Source organism: Mustelus asterias, chromosome 9 (assembly GCF_964213995.1).
Source record: "Mustelus asterias chromosome 9, sMusAst1.hap1.1, whole genome shotgun sequence".
NCBI classification, from domain to species: Eukaryota; Metazoa; Chordata; class Chondrichthyes; order Carcharhiniformes; family Triakidae; genus Mustelus; species Mustelus asterias.
Genome location: NC_135809.1, coordinates 128468106 through 128494800, shown reverse-complemented (window position 1 = coordinate 128494800; position 26695 = coordinate 128468106). Strand labels below are relative to the sequence as shown.

Below are 26695 nucleotides of genomic sequence, written 5' to 3'. Positions count from 1 at the left end.
TCTACAGAATTTGAGCGAATCAGGTCTCCAGAATCAACTGTAACAACAGCGGAGATGTGGATATTCTATTGGATCTTTGCAATACAAAGCCGACAGCTTATTAATTTAAAGGCAAATCACTGCGGATGCTGGAATCTGAAACAGAAACAGAAAATGCTGGAGAAACTCAGCAGGTTTGACAGCATCTGTGGAGAGAGAATAGAGCCAACGTTTCGAGTCTGGATGACCCTTCATCAGAGCTTGTTAATTTTATCATGTCATTCTCCTGGAATGCATCTGGGTGCAGGGCAGCGCAGTGATTGTATTTACCTATATCTGTCGCTCGTGCAGGCAATGGCCGTCTCCACTGGGTGACGAATTTGTAAGCATCCAGCCTTATTTCGATGATATTGTTCAGGAGTGCAAGGAGCGGGGCCAATGGGAAGGCAGCAACAAATATAGTTGTGAAACCAAACTGTAAAACTAGATGAAAATGAGAAATACAATCATCATGGCATAAATAATAGACAAAAGGCATTATCTAATCAGCAAGAGTTTAAATCAAGTGCATGAAGTTTAAAAGTTTATTTATTAGTCACAAGTATGGCTTACATTAACACTGCAATGAAATTACTGTGAAATTCCCCTAGTCGCCACTGCCTGTTTGGGTCAATGCACCTAACCAGCACGTCTTTCAGAATGTGGGAGTAAACCGGAGCACCCGGAGGAAACCCACTCAGATACGGGGAGAACATGCAAACTCTACCCAGACAGTGACCCAAGCCGGGAATCGAACCCGGGTTCCTGGCGCTGTGAAGCAGCAGTGCTAACCACTGTGCCGCTGTGCTGCCCCGTGAATCTCTGAGACTGACATTTCCATCTATACACTGAAACAGAAATGTGTTTCCAAGTTATTATTTTTCATTCTGACAGCATTGTGCGTCAACCCACAACACCTGGACTGTATAGAAACATAGAAGATAGGAGCAGGAGGAGACCATTTGGCCCTTCGAGCCTGCTCCGCCATTCATTACGATCATAGCTGATCGTCCAACTCAATAGTTTAATCCTGCTTTCTCCCCTTTGATCCCATTCACCCCAATTCCAAATCTAGCCGCTTCTTGAATACATTCAATGTTTTGGCATCAACTACTTCCTGTGGTAATGAATTCCACAGGCTCACCACTCATTGGGTGAAGAAATGTCTCCTCATGTCTGTCCTAAATAGTCCATCCCGAATCCACAGACTGTGACCCCTGGTTCTGGACTTCCCCACCATCGGGAACATCTTCCTTGCATCCACCCTGTCTAGTCCTGTTAGAATTTTATAAGTCTCGATATATAAAAAAGAATGGGGGGCTGGTGCTGACACGATGGGCCAAATGATCCCCTTCTGCGCTGTAACAATCCTGTGATTTGGTGATCTGTCAACCTTTTTCCACATTAACCAATGTCACCTCACTTTCCTTCTTCCTCATGTTCTTACTGCTGTTTACATTCATCCGTGTTAACCTCCATATTACATTGTGGTCCATTATTCTCCCACACTCTTTGCAAAGGAGTTCGTCTTCAATGCTATGGGGACATAACCTTTGGAAAGTTTTTTGCTGAAAGATTTTTTACCAGTTTAAAATCTCCAGCTCAGTTCTGGGCTTGAATAATGGACACCCTGGATGAACTCTGTGGTCTACATCGGTGGTCTACCGATAATTCACCGTTTAATTTTTTCTCATTCCTTCCTGGGACATGGGCATCGCTGGCTGACCAGCATTAATTGCCCATCCCTAGTTGCCCTTGGAGGGCAGTTGGGAGTCAACCACATTGCTGTGGCTCTGGAGTCACATGTAGGCCAGACCAGGGTAAGGATGGCAGATTTCCTTCCTTCAAGGACATTAGTGAACCAGATGGGTTTTTCCGACAATGGTTTTGTGATCATCATAGATTGGTAATTCCAGATATTTTTTATTGAATTCAAATTCCACCACCTGCCATCGAACCTGCGACCCCAGAACATTAGCTGAATTTCTGGCTTAATAGTCTGCTCACATAACACCATGCAAACAGAACAAGCTGTCAAGGGGACATGTGTCATAGTTCTTGCTTAATTAGTAGGGGGATCATAGAATCATAGAAACCCTACAGTGCAGAAGGAGGCCATTCGGCCCATCGAGTCTGCACCGACCATAATCCCACCCAGGCCCTACCCCCATATCCCTACATATTTACCTGCCAATCCCTCTAACCTACGCATCTCAGGGCACCAAGGGGCAATTTTTAACATGGCCAATCAACCTAACCCGCACATTTTTGGATTGTGGGAGGAAACCGGAGCACCCGGAGGAAACCCACGCAGACACGAGGAGAATGTGCAAACTCCACACAGACAGTGACCCAAGCCGGGAATTGAACCCAGGTCCCTGGAGCTGTGAAGCAGCAGTGTTAACCACTGAGCTACTATGCCGCCCATTAAAGTTTATTTATTAGTCACAAGTAAGGCTTACATTAACACTGCAATTAAGTTACTATAAATTCCCCCAGTCGCCACACTCTGGCACCTGTTCGGGTCAATACACCTAACCAGCACTTCTTTCAGACTGTGGGAGGAAACCGGAGCACCCGGGGGAAACCCACGCAGACACGGGGAGAATGTGCAAATTCCACACAGACAGTGACCCAAACCGGGAATCGAACCCGGGTCCTTAGCGCTGTGAGGCAGCAGTGCTAACCACTGTGCCACCGTGCGTTCAATAATCACACACACAAATGTTGACATTAAATATTCAAAATATAAGACTCTTTATCCAATAATATTAATCGATAGTGATGTATAATAACACTCCTGTGTCTTACCCATTTCTAAATATTCATCTATTAGTCCATGAATGTTCATGGGTTGCAGATTCCAATCTTTTTCCCACTGAGGTAGGTAAACTTTATTCTCCACACTGTGGCCAGCTTTCTTCATCTTCCTTCGTGACCACCAGTTCTGCAACAATCTAAACAAACCAGAAAATTACTGGAGTAACTCAACTGCCTTCCACCTGCCAACAACATCGTAGTATCGTATAATTTCACCACAGCTCAGCATCTCTCACACACGCGGAACAACATTTGTTTGCAGAATGCATTTCAGAATTGCTTGTCTGCCAGTCACTAAGTCTTGTTGACAAGCCAGGGAAGAGAAGGGTCTCTCGCGCATAAGCTGGTATGGAATAATAAAAGATAAATCTGTAAGGCAATTCAGAAAATCACAAGCAACTCATGCCTCAGGGCTCCACGCTGTTTATTTTCCCAGATATAAAAGAGGTTTGTAATTGCTGTGGATTGCTGGTTTGGGAATTGGATAAACTAGGATGTCTTGAATGTGGTAAAACGGCAGAAGTGGGCATCAATGTTTTTACTTGAAGCTCAACTCTAATCTTGTGCACTACCTCTCCTCACCACTAAGTGGCAGACTTTGCAAAGAGGATGGAGTTGTGTCGTTCAGGAATCGAAAATCTATCCCAAATATTCATAGCACACAAGAGGGTTTTTAATATCCCACCAACTTCAGGGCGGAACGGTGGCACAGTGGTTAGCATTGCTGCCTCACAGCGTCATGAACCTGGGTTTGATTCCCGGCTTGGGTCACTGTCATTGTGGGGTCCAGGGGATTTTTCACAGTGTTGCAGTGTTAATGTAAGCCTACTTGTGACTAATAAATAAACTTTAACTTTTCAACATTCCTTCACTTAACTATTTATGAATAGGTGATTTTTTTTCCTGTGTTTTGAGAATCGTGTATTTTTCCACTCTTTGCGCACTGTGACCTGGTCTCGAGTGTATTGTTTATAAAATGAACTTGCCCCCTCTTCCGCTGTGAAGCAAGTGTTTCTTGTTAAGCTCCATTCTCGAAGGAGCACTGCCTCATTTGCACCCCTAACATTGTCAGCCACAGCTCAATTAGTATCACTCTTAACTCTGGCTCAGAAAGCTGTAGCTTCCAATCCTGCTCCAGAAATGTGTTGTTCTTTAGCATTTTTAGCCCATAGTAAGATTGCTTAACACACAGAGTTGTTGTCGCTCTATGTTTAAGCTTATTTATTAGTGTCACAAGTAGGCTTACATTAACACTGCAATGAAGTTACTGTGAAAATCCCCTAGTCGCCACACTCTGGTGCCTGTTCGGGTAGACTGAGGGAGAATTTAGCACGGCCAATGCACCTAACCTCGGACTGTGGGAGGAAACTGGAGCACCCGGAGGAAATCCATGCAGACATGGAGAGAAGGTGCAGACTCTGCACAGACAGTGACCCAAGGCAGGGAATCGAACCCAGGTCCCTGGCGCTATGAGGCAGAATGCTAACCATTGTGCCACCGTGCCGCGGAGATGAAATGTTAAACGATGTTCCGTTTCAGATGGATGTAAAAGATCCACGGCACTGCTTAGAGCTCAGGCTGGTGGACAATGGGGATCTTATCCCAGGGTTACGATTTTACATTCCCGCATACCAACATTTAACAAGATGTGGACTTGCTGTGGGGGAGCATTGGGCCAATTTGCAAAGAAACCTCGAGAGGATGGAATGGAGCCAGAAATTGGAAATAGGGAAAGCACAGCAAACATTGGCTGAGGCTGCAGCCAGAGTGGACAAGTCCCGAATCATTTGATCACGGGAGGAAGGGTTGTCGACGGAGTGACTGATTGAGTGCCTGCCCGTGCAAGGTTATCCGAGAACTTGGTAATGAATGAACCAAAGGAAATCATACAATTTTGGAGAGTTGCCTTGAACAGAACAATTTGGGGTTAACATTTGTGATATAGAGTCAAGGGCCGGAATCTTTCTGCAGAACGGAATTCATCGTTGGCCTTGAGCGGGATTTTATAGCCTTACCCGAGCAAGGTTGTAAAATCCCAGCCGTAGAGTTATACAGAGCAGAAAAAGCCCTTCGACCCATCGAGTCTGCATTGACAATAACTACCACGAAAAGGCGCGCTAATCCCATCTTCCAGCACTTGCCCCAAAGCCTGCAATATTATGATATTTCAAGTGCTCATCCAAGTATTTTTTAAAGGTTATAAGATTTCTGGCCTCCACAACTTCCCAGGCAGCGCATCCCAGATTCCCAGCACCCTCTGAGTGAAAAAGTTTTTTCTCAAATCCCCTCTAAATCTCCTGCCCCTTACTCTAAAATGACACCTCCTCATGATAATATGTACTTGTGTGTATTTGCAATATAGTATGTATGATATGTATGTAAAGTTATCTTTCTTCCACTCTTTTAATGTATCCCGTCCCGTCCACCATAGGAATGGTAGTGGGCAGGGGGGACAAACCATGCAAAGTCCGTTGACTTTGGGTGGGATTTTCCGGTTTTGAGGCAAACGCGACCAGGGAATTCCCATCTGAAGTGTTTGTTTTCGTATTTTCTTTCTTTTTAATAAAGTTATCTTTCTTTCAATCATTGATAATTGTTTAATAGTGGTCTGATAAGGATGGCTGATTTTATTCATTTGTGGGACACGGGCTTCATTGGCTGGCCAGCATTTGTTGTGGAGATGCCGGCGTTGGACTGGTGTAAACACAGTAAGAAGTCTAACAACACCAGGTTAAACTCCAACAGGTTTATTTGGTAGCAAACACCTCTAGCTTTCGGAGCGCTGCTCCTTCGTCAGGTAAGTGGGAGATCTCATAAACAGTAAACAGGGCATATAAAGACACAAACTTAATTTACAGAATACTGATTGGAATGCGAGTCTTTACAGCTAATCAAGTCTTAAAGGTACAGACAGTGTGAGTGGAGAGAGCATTAGCACAGGTTAAAGAGATGTGTATTGTCTCCAGACAGGAATCATAGAATTCTACAGTGCCGAAAGAGGCCATTCGGCCCATCGAGTCTGCACCAACCACAATCCCACCCAGGCCCTATCCACATATCCCTACATAGTTACCCACTAACCCCTCTAACCTATGCATCCCGGGACACTAAGGGGCAATTCAGAATGGCCAATCAACATAGCCCGCACATCTTTGGACTGTGGGAGGAAACCGGAGCACCCGGAGGAAACCTATGCAGACACAGGGAGAATGTGCAAACTCCACACAGACAGTGACCCAAGTCAGGATTCGAACCCAGGTCCCTGGAGCTGTGAAGCAGCAGTGCTAACCACTGTGCTACCGTGCCGCCCCGGTACAGCCAGTGAGACTTTGCAAGTCCAGGCAAGTTGTGGGAGTTACAGATAGTGTGACTTGAACCCAAGATCCCGGTTGAGGCCATCCTCATGTGTGCAGAACCTGGCTATCAGTCTCTGCTCAGCAACTCTGCACTGTCGTGTGTCGTGAAGGCCGCCTTGGAGAACGCTTACCCGAATATCAGAGGCCGAATGCACGTGACCGCTGAAGTGCTCCCCAACAGGAAGAGAACATTCTTGCCTGATGATTGTCGAGCGGTGTTCATTCATCCGTTGTCATAGCGTCTGCATGGTTTCCCCAATGTACCATGCCTCGGGACATCCTTTCCTGCAGCGTATCAGGTAGACAATGTTGGCCGAGTTGCAAGAGTATGTACCGTGTACCTGGTGGATGGTGTTCTCACGTGAGATGATGGCATCCGTGTCGATGATCCGGCACGTCTTGCAGCGGTTGCTGTGGCAGGGTTGTGTGGTGTCGTGGTCACTGTTCTCCTGAAGGCTGGGTAGTTTGCTGCGGACAATGGTCTGTTTGAGGTTGTGCGGTTGTTTGAAGGCAAGAAGTGGGGGTGTGGGGATGGCCTTGGCGAGATGTTCGTCTTCATCAACGACATGTTGAAGGCTCCGGAGGAGATGCCGTAGCTTCTCCACTCTGGGGAAGTACTGGGCGACCAAGGGTACTCTGTCCACTGTGTCCCGTGTTTGTCTTCTGAGGAGGTCGGTGCGGTTTTTCGCTGTGGCACGTCTCCACTTCTCCAGCTTCCACCCTAAACACGTTAAAGAAGCCATCCCCTACGGACAAGCCCTCCGTATACACAGGATCTGCTCGGATGAGGAGGATCACAACAGACACCTCCAGACGCTGAAAGATGCCTTCATAAGAACAGGGTGTGGTTCTCGACTCATCGATCAACAGTTCCGATGCGCCACAGCGAAAAACCGCACCGACCTCCTCAGAAGACAAACACGGGACACGGTGGACAGAGTACCCTTCGTCGTCCAGTACTTCCCCGGAGCGGAGAAGCTACGACATCTCCTCTGGAGCCTTCAACATGTCATTGACGAAGATGAACATCTCGCCAAGGCCATCCCCACACCCCCACTTCTTGCCTTCAAACAACCGCACAACCTCAAACAGACCATTGTCCGCAGCAAACTACCCAGCCTTCAGGAGAACAGTGACTATGACACCACACAACCCTGCCACAGCAACCGCTGCAAGACGTGCCGGATCATCGACATGGATGCCATCATCTCACGTGAGAACACCATCCACCAGGTACACGGTACATACTCTTGCAACTTGGCCAACATTGTCTACCTGATACGCTGCAGGAAAGGATGTCCCGAGGCATGGTACATTGGGGAAACCATGCAGACGCTACGACAACAGATGAATGAACACCACTCGACAATCACCAGGCAAGACTGTTCTCTTCCTGTTGGGGAGCACTTCAGCAGTCACGGGCATTTGGCCTCTGATATTCGGGTAAGCATTCTCCAAGGCAGCCTTCACAACTCATGACAGCGCAGAGTCGCTGAGCAGAGACTGATAGCCAGGTTCCGCACACATGAGGACGGCCTAAACCGGGATGTTGGATTTATGTCACATTATCAGTAACCCCCACAGCTTGCCTCCTGGGCTTGCAGAATCTCACTAGCTGTCCTGTCTGGAGACAATACACATCTCTTTAACCTGTGCTGATGCTCTCTCCACTCACTGTCTGTACCTTTAAGACTTGATTAGCTGTAAATACTCGCATTCCAATCATTATTCATTATTCTGTAAATTGAGTTTGTGTCTTTATATGCCCTGATTGCTGTTTATGAGCAGATCTCCCACTCACCTGATGAAGGAGCAGCGCTCCGAAAGCTAGTGGTGTTTGCTACCAAATAAACCTGTTGGACTTTAACCTGGTGTTGTTAGACTCGTTACAGCATTTATTGTCCATCCCTAGTTACCCGAGGGCAATTGAGAGTCAACCACATTGCTGTGGCTCCGGAGTCACAAGTAGGCCAGACCAGGTAAGGACGGCAGATTTCCTTCCCCAAAAGGACATGAGTGAACCAGATGGGGTTTTCCGACAATCAACAGTAGTTTCATGGTTATCAGTAGATTCTTAATTCCAGATATTTATTTTTACTGAATTCAAATTCCACCGTCTACCGTGGCGGGATTCGAAGCTGGGACCCCAGAATATTAGCTGAGTTTCTGGATTAATAGTCTAGCGATAATACCACTCAGCCATCACCTCCCCACCGTACATTGCTTTGGTATTGAGTCATTCATTCTTGTCTGTTTTGAGTCGGGCTCCAAACCTTCAGGGAGAATCCGCAAGGGGCTCTCACATGCTGGTGTTTGCATCAGGATATGGGCAGTAAAAATTAGGGCCATCAAATCCCTCCAATTTTGCACACAGTTGAATTTTATTCTTCCAGAATGCATACACGAATTCCTCGGTGAGTGCTTCCCATTCACATAAATGCAGGGTTTATGATCCGCAGGAGAAATTACCTTCCAAATATAGCATCTGGCAGGCGAACCAGAGGGAAATAAGTGCTCAATGTCACACCGAGTTCATTTTTAATTGGCTTGTCAGCCAAGATCATTGAGAATGAAAATGGATATCTTACGGATAGCCAAGCTCCATGAAGTTATTCCACATCTGTTTCAGGACCATAATGATACCCATCTGCATGCACAGGTCTATTAGACAGCCACTGGGATGACACTGTATCAAATAAGAGACAAAGATTCATCAGATCCATCATAAATACATCGATAATATGCAAAGTAATTGTACGTATGACAGGCAGTTTATATGTTTTCACCCAAACCTGCTACATGTTTTTCTCCAATTAATTCCCTAAGATGTGTTAACAGCAAGGAAAAGCAAGCTTGCAACAAGAAAAAAACATCAGTTGCTGTGTTCTATCCTTTTTCCTACATGCCTCAGAAACCTTAGTTTTTATTCATTTCCCGGGATGTGGGTGTAGCTGGCTGGGCCAGCGTTTATCACCCACACTGGTTGCCCTTCAGAATGTGGTGGTTAGCTGCCTTCTTGAACCGCTGCAGTTCCTGAGGTATGGGTACACCCACAGTGCTGTTAGGGAGGGAATTCTCGGATTTTGACCCACCGATAATGAAGGAACAGTGCTATTTTTCCAAGTCAGGATGGTGATTGACTTGGAGGGAAATGTCCCAGTGGCAGTGTTCCCAGGTATCTGCTGCCCTTGCCCTTCTAGGTGGTAATGGTCGTGGGTTTGGAAGGTGCTGCCTAAGGAGCCTTGGAGAATTCCTGCAGTGCATCTTGTAGATGGCGCACATGGCTGTGACTGTTCGTCGGTAGTGGAGGGATTGAATGTTTGTGGAAGGGGTAGCAATCAAGTGGCTGCTTTGTCCTGGATGGTGTTGAGCTCCTTGAGTGTTGTTGGAGCTCCACTCATCCAGGCAAATGGGGAGTATTCCCTCACACTCCTGACTTGTACCTTGGAGGTTGTGGACAGGCTTTGAGGAGTCAGGAGGTGTGTTTTTCACCACTGGATTCCCAGCCTCTGACCTAGTCTGGTCAACACAGTAAGAAGTCTCACAACACCAGGTTAAAGTCCAACAGGTTTATTTGGTAGCAAAAGCCACAAGCTTTCGGAACGCTGCCCCTTCGTCAGGTGAGTGGGAGTTCTGTTCACAAACAGGGCATATAAAGACACAAATTTACAAAATAATGATTGGAATGCGAGTCTTTACAGGTAATCAAGTCTTAAAGGTACAGACAATGTGAGTGGACACCACAAGTAGTCCAGTTCAGTTTCTAGTCACCCCCAGGATGTTGATTAGAAATGGTGATGTGGGCAAAAATTTACAGCTCTCATCTAAAAGATCAAAGGATTTACAAGGAGATACTGGAGACAAAAACAGAACTAGAAATATGACATGGAGTAGTGAGTCGCCCGTTGAAAACTATTGTTTTAATTTTTACCTCAACGTGTACAAAAGAATATTATTTTCAATCTCAACTGTTCATTAGTGGTGGAAGGAGTGAATGTTTGTGGAAGGGGTAGCAATCAAATGGGCTGCTTTGTCCTGGATGGTGTCGAGCTTCTTGAATGTTGTTGGAGCTGCACCAATCCAGGCAAGTGGGGAGTATCCTCTCACATTCCTGACTTGTGCCTTGTAGGTTGTGGACAGGATTTGTGGAATCAGGAGGTGAGTTTCTCGCCGCAGGATTCCTAGCCTTTGACCTGTTCTGGTAGCCACTGTGTTTATGTGACTAGAGCAATTCAGCTTCTGAATGATCAATAAAGATCTGTGGAAGTAAAATAGAAGCCTTTGAAATGTGGATTCTAAGATGTGTGCTAAAAAAATCCAAAAACTGAACAAAGGAGAAATTAAGAGGTGCTTGAAATTGCAAAAGCAAAAAGAAGTCTAAAAAAGTGACATTCAGAAAAAAAAATGTCAGTACTTTAGCCATTTGATCAGGACTGAAGATCTATAGAGATCTCTCCCAGAAAGCAACATCGAGGGCAGCAGAAAGAGGGGTGGACCGAGGATTGGGAATTCAAAAGAGCTGCAAGGCTTGAGCAAACTCAATGGGCAGGATGCTCCGGTCCCGCTGCAGTGAATGGAGATTTGGCTGAGCGCCAAATTCTCCGTCCTCGCTGGCAGCGGAGGTGGGGCATGAATGGCCAGAGAATTCCGGCCCTTACCTGTACAGAGAATGGGTCCCTGCATGTCACAACCCTTTTCTTCTGCAGACAAATTGTGATGGTTTTGAAATTTGGAATTCTTCAATTTGTCCTGATGAGTGCAAGGCGAAAAGCTTCGGCAGCATGTCTCTTTTCAGCAATATTTATATTATTAAGATATGCAAGATGAAATCCGGGCTGAAAGACTGCCCTTGCCTTCACATTCCAATGAAAGGGATGTTAATCCTTTGCAGACAATTCATATTGACCTGGGTTTGGGGAAAAGTTCCCATCTTAACTTCAAAAGTAACAGGCTGGCAACAAATGAGACTTTGGTTATTACATTGGATTCAATAACTTGGACTGGCTGAAAAATCAAGGCTGTCCTGACAATGTTGGCATCAAAATGGATGCAGAATATATCTGTACCTATAACACAGATACTGCAAATGCAGTAAGGGTGCAAAAAAAAGGTGTGAGCGATAGGCCAGAAAACTGCAGGCCGGTTAGACTTACTTCAGTGGTAGGCAAATTATCAGAAACAATTCTGAGAGACACGATAGACTGTCACATAGAAAGGCACAGATTGAACAGGGATAGTCAGCATAGTTTTGTTAAGAGTAAATTGTGGGTTTCCTCCGGGTGCTCCGGTTTCCTCCCACAGTCCAAAGATGTGCGGGTTAGGTTGATTGGCCATGCTAAAATTGCCCCTTAGTGTCCTGAGATGCGTAGGTTAGAGGGATTAGTGGGTAAATATATAGGGATATGGGGGTAGGGCCTGGGTGGGAATGTGGTCGGTGCAGACTCGATGGGCCAAATGGCCTCTTTCTGCACTGTTGGTTTTCTATGGTTCTATGGTTCTATGTCTTGCTAACTTGATCGAATTTTTTGGGGCAGTAACAAGGAGGATTGATGAGGAGAATGCAGAAGCTGTTGTCTGTGTCGATTTCGGCAAGGGTTTGACAAGTTCCACGTGGCTCATTAATCAGAAAAGTGAGGTCTGGTGGGATTATAGGGGAAGATAGCAGATTGGATCCAAAATTAGCTCAGTGACAGAAAGCAAGGAGTAATGGTCGATGGATATTTTAGCAAATGGAAAACATTTTCCAGTGGAGTTCCACAGGGCTCAGTGCTGGGAGCTTTGCTGTGTTGTATATTTTAATGATTTAGACTTAAATGTGGGTGGCATGATTGGGAAAATTGCAGATGACACAAAAATTGGCCGTACAGTTGATGGTGAAGAGGAGAGCTATTTACCCCAAAATTATATCAATGGTCTGGTTGAGTGAACAGAGAGGTAGCAAATGGAATTCAATCTGGAAGAAAATGTGAGCTAATGCACTTGGGAGGGCAAACGAAGCCCAAACAAAGGGATTCTCAACAAATGGGAAGATATTGAGAGGGGTTGAGGAAGTGAGAGACCTTGGAGCGCATGTCCACAAGTTCCTTAAGGTGACAGGACAGGGGACAAGGTGGTCAAGAAAGCACATGGAATGTTTTCCCTTAAAAAGTAAAGTTTATTTATTAGTCACAAGTAAGGCTGTGAAGTTACTCTGAAATTCCCCTAGTCGCCACTCTCTGGCGTCCTGTTTGAGGACACTGAGGGAGTACTTAGCATGGCCAATGCACCTAATCAGCTCATCTTTCAGATTGTGGGAGGAAACCAGAGCACCCAGAGGAAACCCACGCAGACACGGGGAGAACGTGTGGACTCCACACAGACAGTGACCCAAGCCGGGAATCGAACCCGGCTTTCTGGCGCTGTGAGGCAGCAGTGCTAACCGCTGTGCCATCGTGCCGCCCATATTGGGCGAGGTATTGAATACAAAAGCAGGGATGTAATGATGGAACCGGATAAAACACTGGTTAGGCCACAGGTTGGAATGTTTTGTTCAGTTCTGGTCACCACATCACATAATTGCCCTGGAGAGAACGCGTAGGAGATTTACAAGAATGTTGCCGGGGCCTGAAGATTGTAGCTATGAGGGGAGATTGGGTGGCCTAGGGCTGCTTTACTTAGAACAGAGGAGGCTATGGGTGACCTAATTGAGGTGTACAAAATTATGAGGATTCTAGATAGAGTAGACAGGAAAGACTTGTTTCCCTTAGCTGAGAGGTCCATCACCAGGGGGCATTGATTTAAGGTGATTGGTAGAAGGATTAGAGCGGACAAGAGGAAAAACCTTTTCACTCAGAGGGTGGGGGACATCTCAAATTCATTGCTTAAGTTGGTGGTTGAGGCTGAAATGCTTAATTCATTTAAAAGGAACCCAGATCTGCATCTGAAGAGCTGTAACCCGCAAGATCAGGTGTAACCTGCACCTAACAATCAGGTGCTGGAAAATGGGATTACAATGAGCGGCGAGTTGCTTTTTCTCTTCTTTTTTGGCCATCACCTAGACGCTGTGGGCTGAATGGCCTCTTTCACCATTGTAACCTTTCTATGGTTCTGTTGCTGAAAGGCCGAGGCAACGTGTGAAAGTGAGCAATCCTCTCTTCGATATTCTTATTAACTGATCATTAAGTGCTGTGTGCTGTGGCATCAAATTATTCAGGCACTGCGTGAGAAATTTCAAATGGGTTTAGCACAACTGCGGGACGTCAAGCAGCAAGTGCAGCTGATGGATACGTACCTCCTCCAGTCTCCATCTCTGAAACAGCTTGGCATAAGCACCTGGTCGGCCAGCAAACCTGAGAACACACAAGTGGATTCTTAGAGCAGCAGAGATTAGATTACAGATCGATCATCGTATCAACCAGGTCCATTCATTCTGCTTGATGTGATCTACATAAGAGCATTTGCAACACATTCAAACTGTTAGCGAGCGTGATCAGGAGCGCAGCCGGGTAAAGTTGCCAAGTCATTGAGAGAGAAACGGAAGGAACAAGAGAGGGGGGGATTTTCCCCATTTTGCCCACCATGGGATTCGGAGCGGGCAAGGGGAGGACCATGGAAAGGTCCGTTGACCTCGGAATGGATTTTCCGGTTTCGGGGCGAGTTTGGCCGGGAAGTTCCCGCCAGAGGAGTTAGCAAATGGGTTCGGACAGAGGTGGAATTTTCCCAGCAAGTGATGAATGCCGGAATGTTACAACCGTTCACGCCAGCGGGATTTTCCCATCCCGCTGCGGTGAACGGAGATTGGGCTGGACGCCAAATTCGCTGACACGAACAACTGGTAAGATGCGATTCTCCCGAATTGAGACTAAGTGTCCAGGTCAGTGGCAAACCTGGGGGCTTTCCCTTTTGCATTAGCGGCATCTATCAGGTGGATTCTCCAACCTGATAGATGCTTATTTATTCATAGCAGACAACCCGCTGACCAGGCCCGCTGTTCCGGGACCAGGCAGCCATTTGTAAAGGGCGACCTGATCTCTGCACTCAGAAATAGCAGCAGCGCCCCCCCACTCCCCTCTCCCCACCAACATACACAAAAACATAAATGATGGCCCCAACACTGACCAGGGGAGCATCACCAACCCCTCACCAAAGAGGGCCATCCACCAATCCCCCCCACCCACAAATAACGGATAAACCACCACCCCACCCCTCCACACCACCCCGACCCCACCATGCAAGCATGAGGGTCTCCATTTGTGGAGTCCAGTAGTGATCCTCGCTGGGTTCTCATTGCACCCCGGGGTTAGAAAGTCCCACGAGCCAGGAAGTGTAAACACTAAGATAAAAGCAAAATACTGTGGATGTTGGAATCTGAAACAAAAACAGAAAATACTGGAAGATCTCAGCAGGTCTGACAGCATCTGTGGGGAGAGAATAGAGCCATTTCGACTCTGGATGATCCTTCGTCAGAGCCTAACCATAATCGCTCTGACGAAGGATCATCCAGCGTCGAAACGTTGGCTCTATTCTCTCCCCACAGGTGCTGTCAGACCTGCTGAGATTTTCCAGCATTTTCTGATTTTGTGTCTGCATATTTAAACAGTGTTACTGGGCAGGTACCAGATTCTGTCCAGGGGTGGTGGGTGGGAAGATACTGACGAGTTTTGCTGCTGGTGCAGAACATGCTAAACCATTCACCCACCCCGCTCCAGTCCCGCTCCACTTCAGTGCGTTCTGTGCTGGGCGAGACGTGGATGGAGAATCACGGCCATTGTGCGCAAGGGGCAATGCTTGCAGACTGATCTGAGCTATGTGGCTTCCAGTGACAAAAATATAGAAGGCAAGGGTGAGAAAAGGCCACTTTGGCCATTAGAACCCATCACTCTAATTGCCCCTTTGAAGAGTAAGAAGTCTCACAACACCAGGTTAAAGTCCAACAGGTTTATTTGGTACTATGAGCTTTCAGAGCACTGCTTCTTCATCAGGCGAGTGGAGATGCAGGTTCACAAACATGGTATATATAGGCAAAGGCACAATCGCAAGATAATTACCGATTGGAATGCATTCCAACCATTCTTCACATTCCAATCTGTCATTATTTGCAATTGTGTCTTTGCCTCTATATGCTGTGTTTGCGAACCTACCTCCACTCACCTGATGAAGGAGCAAAACTCCGAAAGCTCATGATTCCAAATGAAGCTGTTGGACTTTAACCTGGTGTTGTGAGACTTCTTACTGGGACCATCCCAGTCCAATGCCGGCAACTCCACATCATGGCTGTCCCTTTGAAGGATGCAGCTGTACTTTGAATAGGCCACGTGTTCCCCTTTCATGTTTCTAGGCAGTTCCAAACATTCATCAGTCTGTGAGTGAAGGAGTTATAGCGAGGGAAGGCAGCACACGTCACAGTTCTCATGTCACAAACTCGCCGGTTCCTTCCTGCTTGAGTATGGAGGAGAAACAAACAGATGCCGATGTGTGAAAGAGAACATCATTGTCCCTCTTGTCATAAACAGATCCAATGGTGAAATATTATTGCTCTCCTTCATTGTGGTGCTGTGTGTTGGGGGGTGGTGCGGGGGTAGGGGGTGGTTGTGGTGGGGGCTGTGCAAAGGGAAAACAATGCAACAGTGAATTACCCTCAGATCAGTAACACATTGTCCTGCACTTTTTATTCCTGATTTCTTATTGGCCCACAGAGGAGTTACAATATCCAATTTGCAATTTGGGGTTTCTGAGATTTTATACTGAACACAGAATCACAGAATCCCTGCAGTGAAAGAGGAGGCCATTCGGCCCATCGAGTCTGCACCGACCACATTCCCACCCAGGCCCTACCCCCACAACCCCATGCATTTACCCTAGTTAGTGCCTCTGACACTAAGGGGCAATTTAACACGGCCAATCCACCTAACCCACACACCTTTGGTGTTGTGGCAAAACTAGAAAAATGCTGTAAATATATATTCGATGCATAGGAAACCATAGGCCAGTGAACCAATCAATCTCTCAAACGTGCTCCACATTCAATGAGATCATTGTCTGAGATCACCCCTTAATACGCCCACCTAACATCAGCCTTTCTGGATGGCAATTCCATTTGCCTTCTTAATCACCTGCTGCACCTGCAACCAACTTTTTGTGATTCATGCACAAGGACACCCAGGTCCCTCTGCACAGTAGCATGCTGCAATTTTTCACCATTTAAATAATCGTCCAAAATGACCTCACATTTACCTACATTGTACTCCATCTGCTAGACCCTTGCCCACTCATTTAGACTATCTATCTCTCTTTGCAGACTTTCAGCGTCCTCTGCACATTTTGCTCTGCCACTCATCCTAGTGTTATCTGCGAATTTCGACATACTACACTTGGTCCCCAACTCCAAATCATCTATATAAATCATAAATAATTGCGGTCCCAACACTGATCCCTGAGGCACACCACTAGTCACTGATCGCCAACCAGGAAAACGCTCATTTACCCCACTCTGCTTTCTGTTAGTTAACCAATCCTCTATCCATGCTAATACATTACCCGTAACATTGTGCACCTTTATCTTATGCAGCATCCTTCTGGTGTGGCAACTTGTCGAATGCCTTCTGGAAATCCAGATTCACCACACCCACAGGTTCCCCATTGTCCACCGCGCTCATAATGTCCTCAAAGAATTCCACTAAATTAGTTAAACATGACCTGCCTTTCATGAACCCATGCTGCGTCTTCTCAATGGGACAATTTCTGTCCAGATGTCTTGCTATTTCTTCCTTGATGATAGATTCAAGCATTTTCCCCTCTACAGAAGTTAAGCTAACCACCTACAGTTACTGACCATGAAGCGTGAGTCGCAAATGGATAATTCAACAGCACAACATACACATTTCACAAATTGTAGCTGTGGCTTTGACCTTCAGTTTGCCTTCCGTCGATCAGGGTCTGTGTTTATTATAGCTAACAGATCGATTGCATGTGACTCCCACAGGATTCAGACATCGATCTGGAGCCTCAGCAACCTTAGGTCCAGATTACACAGGCTGATCAATAAGGCAGGTTTGAAAATGGTCCACAGCGACTAACCCGCAGCAGTTTCCTTCAGACTTCTTCAGACTTCACAGTCTGATGACTCAGCTGAGTAGTGTTTCCCAGGGCAACGGTAAATTGTTTAATGGGCAGCAACCTGGTCAAACACTCGCCCCTCCCAACTGACCTCGCTTTCATCAATTACAACAGTCCCAGAATATTAATTATTGCAGCAGTTTACTAACTACTGAGCAAGTTATGGAGAGTTAAGAAGCCTGAATTTCCCCCTCTTCTCCCCAAAGACCTCCAGAAATGAAAGAGGTCGGGAAATTGGAAGGATGCTAGAAGAAAAATCAATGAAAATTAATACACCATTAACACTGCAGCTTTATAGTGTATAACAGGCAAAAAACAAACTGATTCCTGGGATGGCAGGTCTGTCATATGAAGAGAGATTAAGTCAGTTAGGATTATATTCACTGGAATTGAGAGGGGATCTCATAGAAACTTACAAAATTCTAACAGGGTAGATTCAGAAAGAGTGTTCCCGATGGTGAGGGAATCCAGAACTAGGGGTCATAGTCTGAGGAAAAGGGGTAAATGTTTTGGAACTGAGGTGAGGAGAAATTTCTTCACCCAGAGGGTGGTGAATGTGTGGAATTCACTACCACAGAAAGTAGTTGAACCCAAAACATTGTGTGATTTCAAGAAGAAATTAGATATAGCTCTTGTGGCTAAAGAGATCAAGGGATATGGGGGAAAGGGGGAATCAGGATATTGATTTCGATGATCAAAATGAATGACGGAGCAGGCACAAAGGGCCGAATGGCCTACGCCGGCTTGTATTTTCTATGTTTAAATCATATCCTCATGGTAGTTGATGTTTGATGGGATATGTTTGGGCGGAGGGGGGGTTGGTGGGTGGGGGCTGGTGTGGAGGGTGGTGGTGGTGGGCGAGGGGTTATGGAGGGGGAATGCTACTGTGTTTCAATGTTTAGGTCCTCAGGATCTTTAATGGTAGTTGCCCGACTCAGAATCAGTCCATTAATAATTTGCTAAAATGTTTAGAAGCATTTATCAGAAAAGAGGCCATGTCAGAGACAAAATAGGTGAGAACAGTCATCCCACCAACTTGCCGTTAGTCTGTGTGCAACACTGAACTTCACTTTACGTGCTTGCAAATCAAAGTCAAGAGCTTTGGACCTTAATTTTGCGTACTGAAATATTCATTGATGCAAAAGTACGCATTGACCGAGGGTGATTCATTTGATATGAATTTGTACATAACTGAGGATACACCATGAACTGAAATATTATCCATATTCATTAAAGGCACTCACCTGCCGAGGAAGAAAGCAACGTAGAAGATGGAACTGTTAAGGTTTACAAATTGGAAGAGAAACATTTTTAGAGCGAAGCTGTTCTCCCATTCAGATTCTGTTCGAGGATGTTCTGCAACAATAGATAACATGTGGATCAGCGATTAAATAAAAAAGGGATGTCCTTAAAAAAAGATATTCAGAACTGATCTGGTTTCCATTTGTAATGGATAAAAACTCTTATTAACATCTAGCCAACACAACTTGAGATTTTATTCTTGAAGTAGCATTGGCGCAAAAAAAAAGTAACATTTTGTGAAGAGATCTCTACATGTTATGATTAGTTTTACGTCTGATGTATCTGTAAAGCAGTTCCATTAATATTGGCTGATCTTATATTTGAGAAAATGCAGGCACTTTGTGTTTTTAGAAGTTAAATCATTTAAAAAATGACCGCGCAGAGTTTCCAGTACCGCAACCCCATTTACTTACCCCAGTTTGTTAGTAGGTACGCAACTTTTTCATAAACCTCAAAAGAAAAATAAATACAGAAGTCAGATACTTTACTGAACAAAGATCTAACCAACATGCAATTTTATTTGTGAAATTATATTGCCCTCTTCATTAAGTGACATGGATTCTGTTGGTGGATCACTGAATATGAAGGTAGGGTTCACTCAAAGCTAAACACTTCTCGGTGTTACAATGTTTATCAACATGTCTAACATGGCCAAAGCACCATTGAACCCACAGCTCAATTGAAAGTCAGCCTCAATTAAAAACAAATCTTAAGGTTAACGTGTAGGTTCAATTGGCAGTTCGGAAGGCAAATTCAATGTTATGATGTGGAGTTGCCGGCGTTGGACTGGGGTAGGCACAGTAAGTAGTCTCACAACACCAGGTTAAAGGTGACCTGATGAAGGAGCGGCACTCCGAAAGCTCTTGCGACCAAATAAACCTGTTGGACTTTAACCTGGTGTTGTGAGACTACTTACTGTGCAAATTCAATGTTAGCATTAATTTCTAGAGGGGTAGAATACTTGAGCAGGGATGTACTGCTGAGGCTCTGGTCAGACCCATTTGGAGTATTGTGAGCAGTTTTTGGCCCCATACCTAAGGAAGGATGTGTTGGCCTTCGAGGGGTGTCCAGAGGAGATTCACAAGAATGATCCCAGGAATGAAGGGTTTGTCATACAAGGAGTGGTTGAGGAGTCTGGGTCAATACTTCATAGAGTTTAGAAGGATGAGGGGGGATCTAATTGAAACTTACAGAATACTGAGAGGCCGAGATAGAGTGGACATGGAGAGGATGTTTCCACTAGTGGGAGAGATTAGAACTCGAGGGCACAACCTCAGAGTGAAGGGACGCTCCTTTAAAACTGAGATGAGGAGGAATTTCTTCAGCCAGAGGGTGGTGAATCCATGGAACTCATTGCCACAGAGGGCTGTGGAGGCCAGGTCATTGAGTGTCTTAAGATAGAGATAGATGGGTTCAATAAGGGGATCAAGGGTTACAGGGAGAAGTCAGGAGAACGGGGATGAGAATCTGCCATGATTGAATGGCGGAGAAGACTCGATGGGCCGAACAGCCTAATTCTGCTCCTATATCTTATAATCTTACTAAAAATCACCCATCGTGCCCTACGTCAAATGTACTTAATCTTCTATTCTTCATCAGCCTACGTATTTTCTTCACCAATCACCATTCCTCAGCCTTGTTTGATTCTCACAATGAAAGTTGTCACTTTTTTTTAATCATTCATTCATGGAACATGGGCATCACTGGCTGGCCAGCATTTATTGTCTATCCCTAATTGCCCTTGGAGGGCAGTTGAGAGTCAACCACATTGCTGTGGCTCTGGAGTCCAATGTAGGCCAAACCAGGTAAGGATGGAAGATTTCCTTCCCTGGAGGGCATTAACGAACCAGATGGGTTTTCATGGTCACCGTTAGACTTTAAATTCCAGATATTTTTTATTGAATTCAAATTCCACCATCTGCTGTGCTGGGATTTGAACCTGGTCCCCAGAACATTAACTGAGTTTTTGGATTAATAGTCTAGCAATAATACCACTAGGCCATCACATCCCCACTTATTTAGCACACTGATGTAACATTTTCGATGATTTCCACAGATAACTCCCCCTGATGGACAATGAGTAAGAGTTGAGGGCGGGTAGAGGGAGGGGGAATGGTGGTGTTGTTGGGAGGGGAGAGGGACTGGTGGGAGGGGGGGGGGGGGGGGGGGGGGGGGTGCGGGAAGAGGCAGTAGAGGAAGTGATCAGGGACAGCTGTACTCACCACATTCAAAGACATGATGATGATAAAGTTGATGCAGACTCCTGTTCCTGCCGTAGCAAACTGCCAGTTTTTCTTCACAAAATCCCACTGGAAAGTGGCAAAATTCTCCATGGTCACCAGGCGATACACCACCACACCAAAGACCGCAGCCAGGACCAGCAAGATCTACATCCACCAGAATAAAAGAACAGGGCCGGTGCTGAACCATATGTATGAAATATTTCAACTTTTAATTCTGTCACATGAGGGCAGGGGTGGAATTTTCCCGTCCCGCCCACCAGTGGAATGGTAGCGGGCGGGGCAAGACCATGCAAAGTTCTCTCGACCTTGGGCGTGAGGCTTTCCAGTCTTGAGGCGAGCGTGGCCGGAAAATCCCACCCCAAATGTCTGCTTAAAGCTTGTGTTTGCCATGGCTCAGTGGGTAACATAGAAAGATAGAAGATAGCAGCAGGGGGAGGCCATTTGGCCCTTCGAGCCTGCTCCGCCATTCATCATGATCATGGCTGTTCATCCAATTCCAAATGAAGTGTAGCACTCTTTCCTGAGATCAGAGGGTTTTCTAGGTGCAAACTCAGGGCTCATGCACAAAAATCTTCGCTGACATTTGAATACAGTACTGAAGGAGTGCTGCACTTTTGGAGATGCAGCTGTAGAGTCATAGAGTCATAGAGGTTTACAGCATGGAAACAGGCCCGTTGGCCCAACTTGTCCATGCCGCCCCTTTCTTTTTAAACACCTAAGCTAGTCCCAATTGCCCGCATTTGGCCCATATCCCTCTATACCCATTTTACCCATGTAACTGTCTAAATGCTTTTTAAAAGACAAAATTGTATCCACCTCTACGACTACCTCTGGTAGCTTGTTCCAGACACTCACCACTCTCTGTGTGAAAAAATTGCCCCTCTGGACCCTTTTGTATCTCTCCCCTCTCACCTTAAACCTATGACCTCTAGTTTTAGGCTCCCCGACCTTTGGGAAAAGATGTTGACTAGCTATTCCCCTCATTATTTTATAGACCTCTATAACATCACCCCTCAGCCTTCTACGCTCCAGAGAAAAAAGTCCCAGTCTATCCAAACTCTCCTTATAACTCAATCCATCAAGTCCCAGTAGCATTCTAGTAAATCTCTTCTGCACTCTTTCTAGTTTAATAATATCCTTTCTATAATAGGGTGACCAGAGCTGTACACAGTATTCCAAGTGTGGCCTTACCAATGTCGTGTACAACTTCAACAAGACATCCCAACTCCTGTATTCAATGTTCTGACCAATGAAACCAAGCATGCTGAATGCCTTCTTCAGCACTCTGTCCACCTGTGACTCCACTTTCAAGGAGCTATGAACCTGTACCCCTAGATCTCTTTGTTCTGTATCTCTCACCAACGTCCTACCAACGTCATACCAAAATGCATCACCTCGCATGTTTTTCAGGTAAAACATTAAAATAAGGCCCCACTTGGTGAATGTAAAAGAAAATACATGTACTATTTTAAACAAGGGCAGGTCAGCTACCCCCAGTGTCCCGGCCAATATTTATCCCTCAATCAACATCACCAAAAGAAACTGACCATTCTCACATTGATGACTGATCCGGTTTCCATTAGTAACGGATAAAAGCTCTTATTAACATTTGGCCAACATAAATTCAGATTTTATCTTTGAAGTAACAGCGTGGTGCTAAAAAATAACATTTTTTAAAAGAGGTCTCCACATGTTACAATTAGTTCTACGTCTGATATATCTGAAAAGGATTTCCAATAATTTTGGTTAATCTTAAAGGAGTTTGTGCATATATTGGCTGCTGCATCTGCTAAGTGACAGCACGGTGGCACAGTGGTTAGCACTGCTGCCTCACAACGCCAAGGGCCCGGGTTCGATTTCCAGCTTGGGTCACTGCCTGTGTGGAGTCTGCATGTTCTCCCCATGTCTGCGTGGGTTTCCTCCGGGTGCTCCTGCTTCCTCCCACAGTTTGAAAGATGTGCTGGGTAGGTGCACTGGTCATGCTAAATTCTCCCCCAGTGTACCTGAACAGACAGCGGAGTGTGGCGACTAGAGGATTTTCACAGAAACTTCAATGCAGTGTTAATGTAAGCCTTACTTGTGACACTAATAGAACATACATAGAACATAGAACAGTACAGCACAGAACAGGCCCTTCGGCCCACGATGTTGTGCCGAGCTTTATCTGAAACCAAGATCAAGCTATCCCACTCCCTATCATCCTGGTGTGCTCCATGTGCCTATCCAATAACCGCTTAAATGTTTCTAAAGTGTCTGACTCCACTATCACTGCAGGCAGTCCATTCCACACCCCAACCACTCTCTGCGTAAAGAACCTACCTCTGATATCCGTCCTGTATCTCCCACCACGAACCCTATAGTTATGCCCCCTTGTAATAGCTCCATCCACCCGAGGAAATAGTCTTTGAACGTTCACTCTATCTATCCCCTTCATCATTTTATACACCTCTATTAAGTCTCCCCTCAGCCTCCTCCGCTCCAGAGAGAACAGCCCTAGCTCCCTCAACCTTTCCTCATATGACCTACCCTCCAAACCAGGCAGCATCCTGGTAAATCTCCTCTGCACTCCTTCCAGCGCTTCCACATCCTTCCTATAGTGAGGTGACCAGAACTGCACACAATATTCCAAATGTGGTCTCACCAAGGTCCTGTACAGTTGCAGCATAACCCCACGGCTCTTAAACTCCAACCCCCTGTTAATAAAAGCTAACACACTATAGGCCTTCTTCACAGCTCTATCCACTTGACTGGCAACCTTTAGAGATCTGTGGATATGGACCCCAAGATCTCTCTGTTCCTCCACAGTCTTCAGAACCCTACCTTTGACCCTGTAATCCACATTTAAATTTGTCCTACCAAAATGAATCACCTCACATTTATCAGGGTTAAACTCCATTTGCCATTTTTCAGCCCAGCTTTGCATCCTATCTATGTCTCTTTGCAGCCTACAACAGCCCTCCACCTCATCCACTACTCCACCAATCTTGGTGTCATCAGCAAATTTACTGATCCACCCTTCAGCCCCCTCCTCTAAGTCATTAATAAAAATCACAAAGAGCAGAGGACCAAGCACTGATCCCTGCGGCACACCGCTAGCAACCTGCCTCCAATCCGAAAATTTTCCATCGACCACCACCCTCTGTCTTCGGTCAGACAGCCAGTTGCCTATCCAATCGGCCAACTTTCCCTCTATCCCACACCTCCTCACTTTCATCATAAGCCGACCATGGGGGACCTTATCAAACGCCTTACTAAAATCCATGTATATGACATCAACTGCCCTACCTTCATCAACACACTTAGTTACCTCCTCAAAAAATTCTATCAAATTTGTGAGGCACGACTTGCCCTTCACGAATCCGTGCTGACTATCTCGGATTAATCCGCATCTTTCTAAATGGTCGTAAATCCCATCCCTAAGGACCCTTTCCATCAATTTACCAACCACCGAAGTAAGACTAACCGGTCTATAATTACCAGGGTCATTTCTATTCCCTTTCTTAAACAGAGGAACAACATTCGCCATTCTCCAGTCCTCTGGCACCATGCCCGTGGACAGTGAGGACCCAAAGATCAACGCCAAAGGCTCTGCAATCTCATCCCTTGCCTCCCAAAGAATCCTAGGATACATTTCATCAGGCCCAGGGGACTTATCGACCTTCAGTTTATTCAAATACATTTTAAAAATATTAAAACTAAGGTTCTTCGACACATTCTTACTTGCATCCCAAAATGTTAAATCCGTGTTAACAAGCCCTTGTACCATCAGCGAAGGGAAGAGATTTATTTTGTTTTTTAAAAAATATTCATTTATGGGATACTAATAAATGAAAAAAAAGATTTCATTTCTACAGCATGTCGAGTTAATATCATGGGGCTTCACTCGGGGCTAGTTTGTCTCCCTTTATTGCACTTTGTGTCACTATTGCATTATGACATTCAGGATGAATCATGAACAATTGTGGCAAAACCACTCTAAATTTAGTGAATCGTAATCCATGATTGACTACAGGGAACTGATACGGCAGAGAGAAGTCAACTTCCATTAGATTTTTGCAGGATATCCTTGGTGAAGCAACTTTTGTGTTCATTGATTTGTGCACCTGGGACTCATTTTGCTCTCACTTCCAATTTGCCCACCCAGAAATGACGGCAAGTTAAAAAGTGACAGGGAAAGAGGATTTACTGCGAGTATTTTCTATTAAATACATTTCAGCGAGATCATTCTTTAAAAAATAAAATCAATACAAGGCATGATAATTACTTTCTACAGTATCGCTGCAGAGCTGGGATCACTTGACTCTGACTGGTTCAAGCCCAGTAAGAAGTCTCACAACACCAGGTTAAAGTCCTGTCACCTGATGAAGGAGCAGCGCTTCGAAAGCTAGTGGCTTTTGCTACCAAATAAACCTGTTGGACTTTAACCTGGTGTTGTGAGACTTCTTACTGTGTTTACCCCAGACCAACGCCGGCATCTCCACATCATGGTTCAAGTCCATGCAGTCTCGGCATAAAGATCAGACAGACCGGCTAATTAAAGCTAGCTGAGTGCTTAGCGCCTCTGCATCACCCAGCAATTTGGCTTTCTCATTAGTATCAGTCTGGCACCGACTTCTGACTGAAAGTCTCTCCATCTCCGTTCCGATGAGAAGCCTTTGACCTGAAACGTCAACTCTCTTTCTCTCTCTGCCGACGTGACCTGACCTGCTGAGCATTTCCAGAATCTGCGGTGACATCCTTCAGATTTGAATTTGTATTGTCACATGGATTAGCATACAATGAAAAGTATTGTTTTTTGCATGTTATTCAGACAAAGCATACCGTTCATAGAGTACATAGGGGAGAAGGGAAGGAGAGAGTGCAGAATGTAGTGTTACAGTCATAGCTAGGGTGTAGAGAAAGATCAACTTAATGTGAGGTAAGTCCATTCAAAAGCCTGACAGCAGCAGGGAAGAAGCTGTTCTTGAGTCGGTTGGCACGTGACCTCAGACTTTTGTATCTTTCTCCCGACGGGAGAAGGTGGAAGAGAGAATGTCCGGGAGGGTTTCAGCATACTCCGTATTTTGCTTTCACCTGTCCTCTGCTCGTGCACTGCCGCTGATGTTCTGATCCACAGCCGCCAGATGTGAGCGGGGCTGGGTTTGAAAAGACAAGTTGCCAGCTGGTGCTGTACAATGTCAGCCACAGCTGTGCAGACGAGACAGGAAGGGCTCCATATTTGGAAGAAATGCATGATTTTTAACTGTGATTTTAAAAAGTATCTGGATGAGCACATGGCACATCATAACATTCAGGGCTATGGGCCAAGTACTGGCAGATGGCATTAGGTGGGAGTTCAGGTGCTTCTAATATGTCAGTGTGGACCTAATGGGCCGTCGGACCTCTTCTGCACCGTATGATTCTATGATGCAATAACCAATGCATTTTAACACTGCAATTACAAGACTGGCTGAAATCAATTAACTCAGCTGCCCGCTAAATTCTAAGCTATTGTCATGGTTATTTAAAATGCTCGTTCATACTCAATGCGTTAGAGAATCACTGGCGCCCAGTGTCGGCTCTGAAGACAGCAATATGGCCTCAGTATAGTACCTGTACCAGGAGGTCCAAGTCTCCAAATTGGACCAAAGATCTCTAAATAATCCTGGCAAGCTAGATGTGGCCATCTCCACTGGCAGCTCACCCATTAGAACTGGATTATTTTAGGCCTTTATCCTTGATAGTAGCAGTCCCAAGGACAGGAGCTGCAGGCTGAGGGTTGCACAGCTTATGGAGGGGGGGGGGGGGGGGTGGTGGGGGGTGTTGGAGCTGCAGTGTGGGGGTGCTGATTGCGAGTATGCTGAAGTTGGGGAGGGAAGCACT

General features: G+C 45.6%; 1 protein-coding gene across 1 annotated transcript in view; it reads right to left on the bottom strand.

Moving 5' to 3' along the window:
• ano3 (anoctamin 3) overlaps positions 1 to 26695 on the bottom strand; it is a 205913-nt gene that overhangs the window by 38524 nt on the left and 140694 nt on the right. The window contains exons 16-22 of the mRNA XM_078221016.1: positions 20813 to 20977; positions 19004 to 19040; positions 18533 to 18644; positions 13465 to 13522; positions 8783 to 8880; positions 2830 to 2975; positions 310 to 462 (exon numbers count right to left, since the gene is read on the bottom strand). Of these exons, the coding sequence (XP_078077142.1) occupies positions 310 to 462; positions 2830 to 2975; positions 8783 to 8880; positions 13465 to 13522; positions 18533 to 18644; positions 19004 to 19040; positions 20813 to 20977 (769 nt within the window). The remainder of the gene's footprint in view (positions 1 to 309; positions 463 to 2829; positions 2976 to 8782; positions 8881 to 13464; positions 13523 to 18532; positions 18645 to 19003; positions 19041 to 20812; positions 20978 to 26695) is intronic.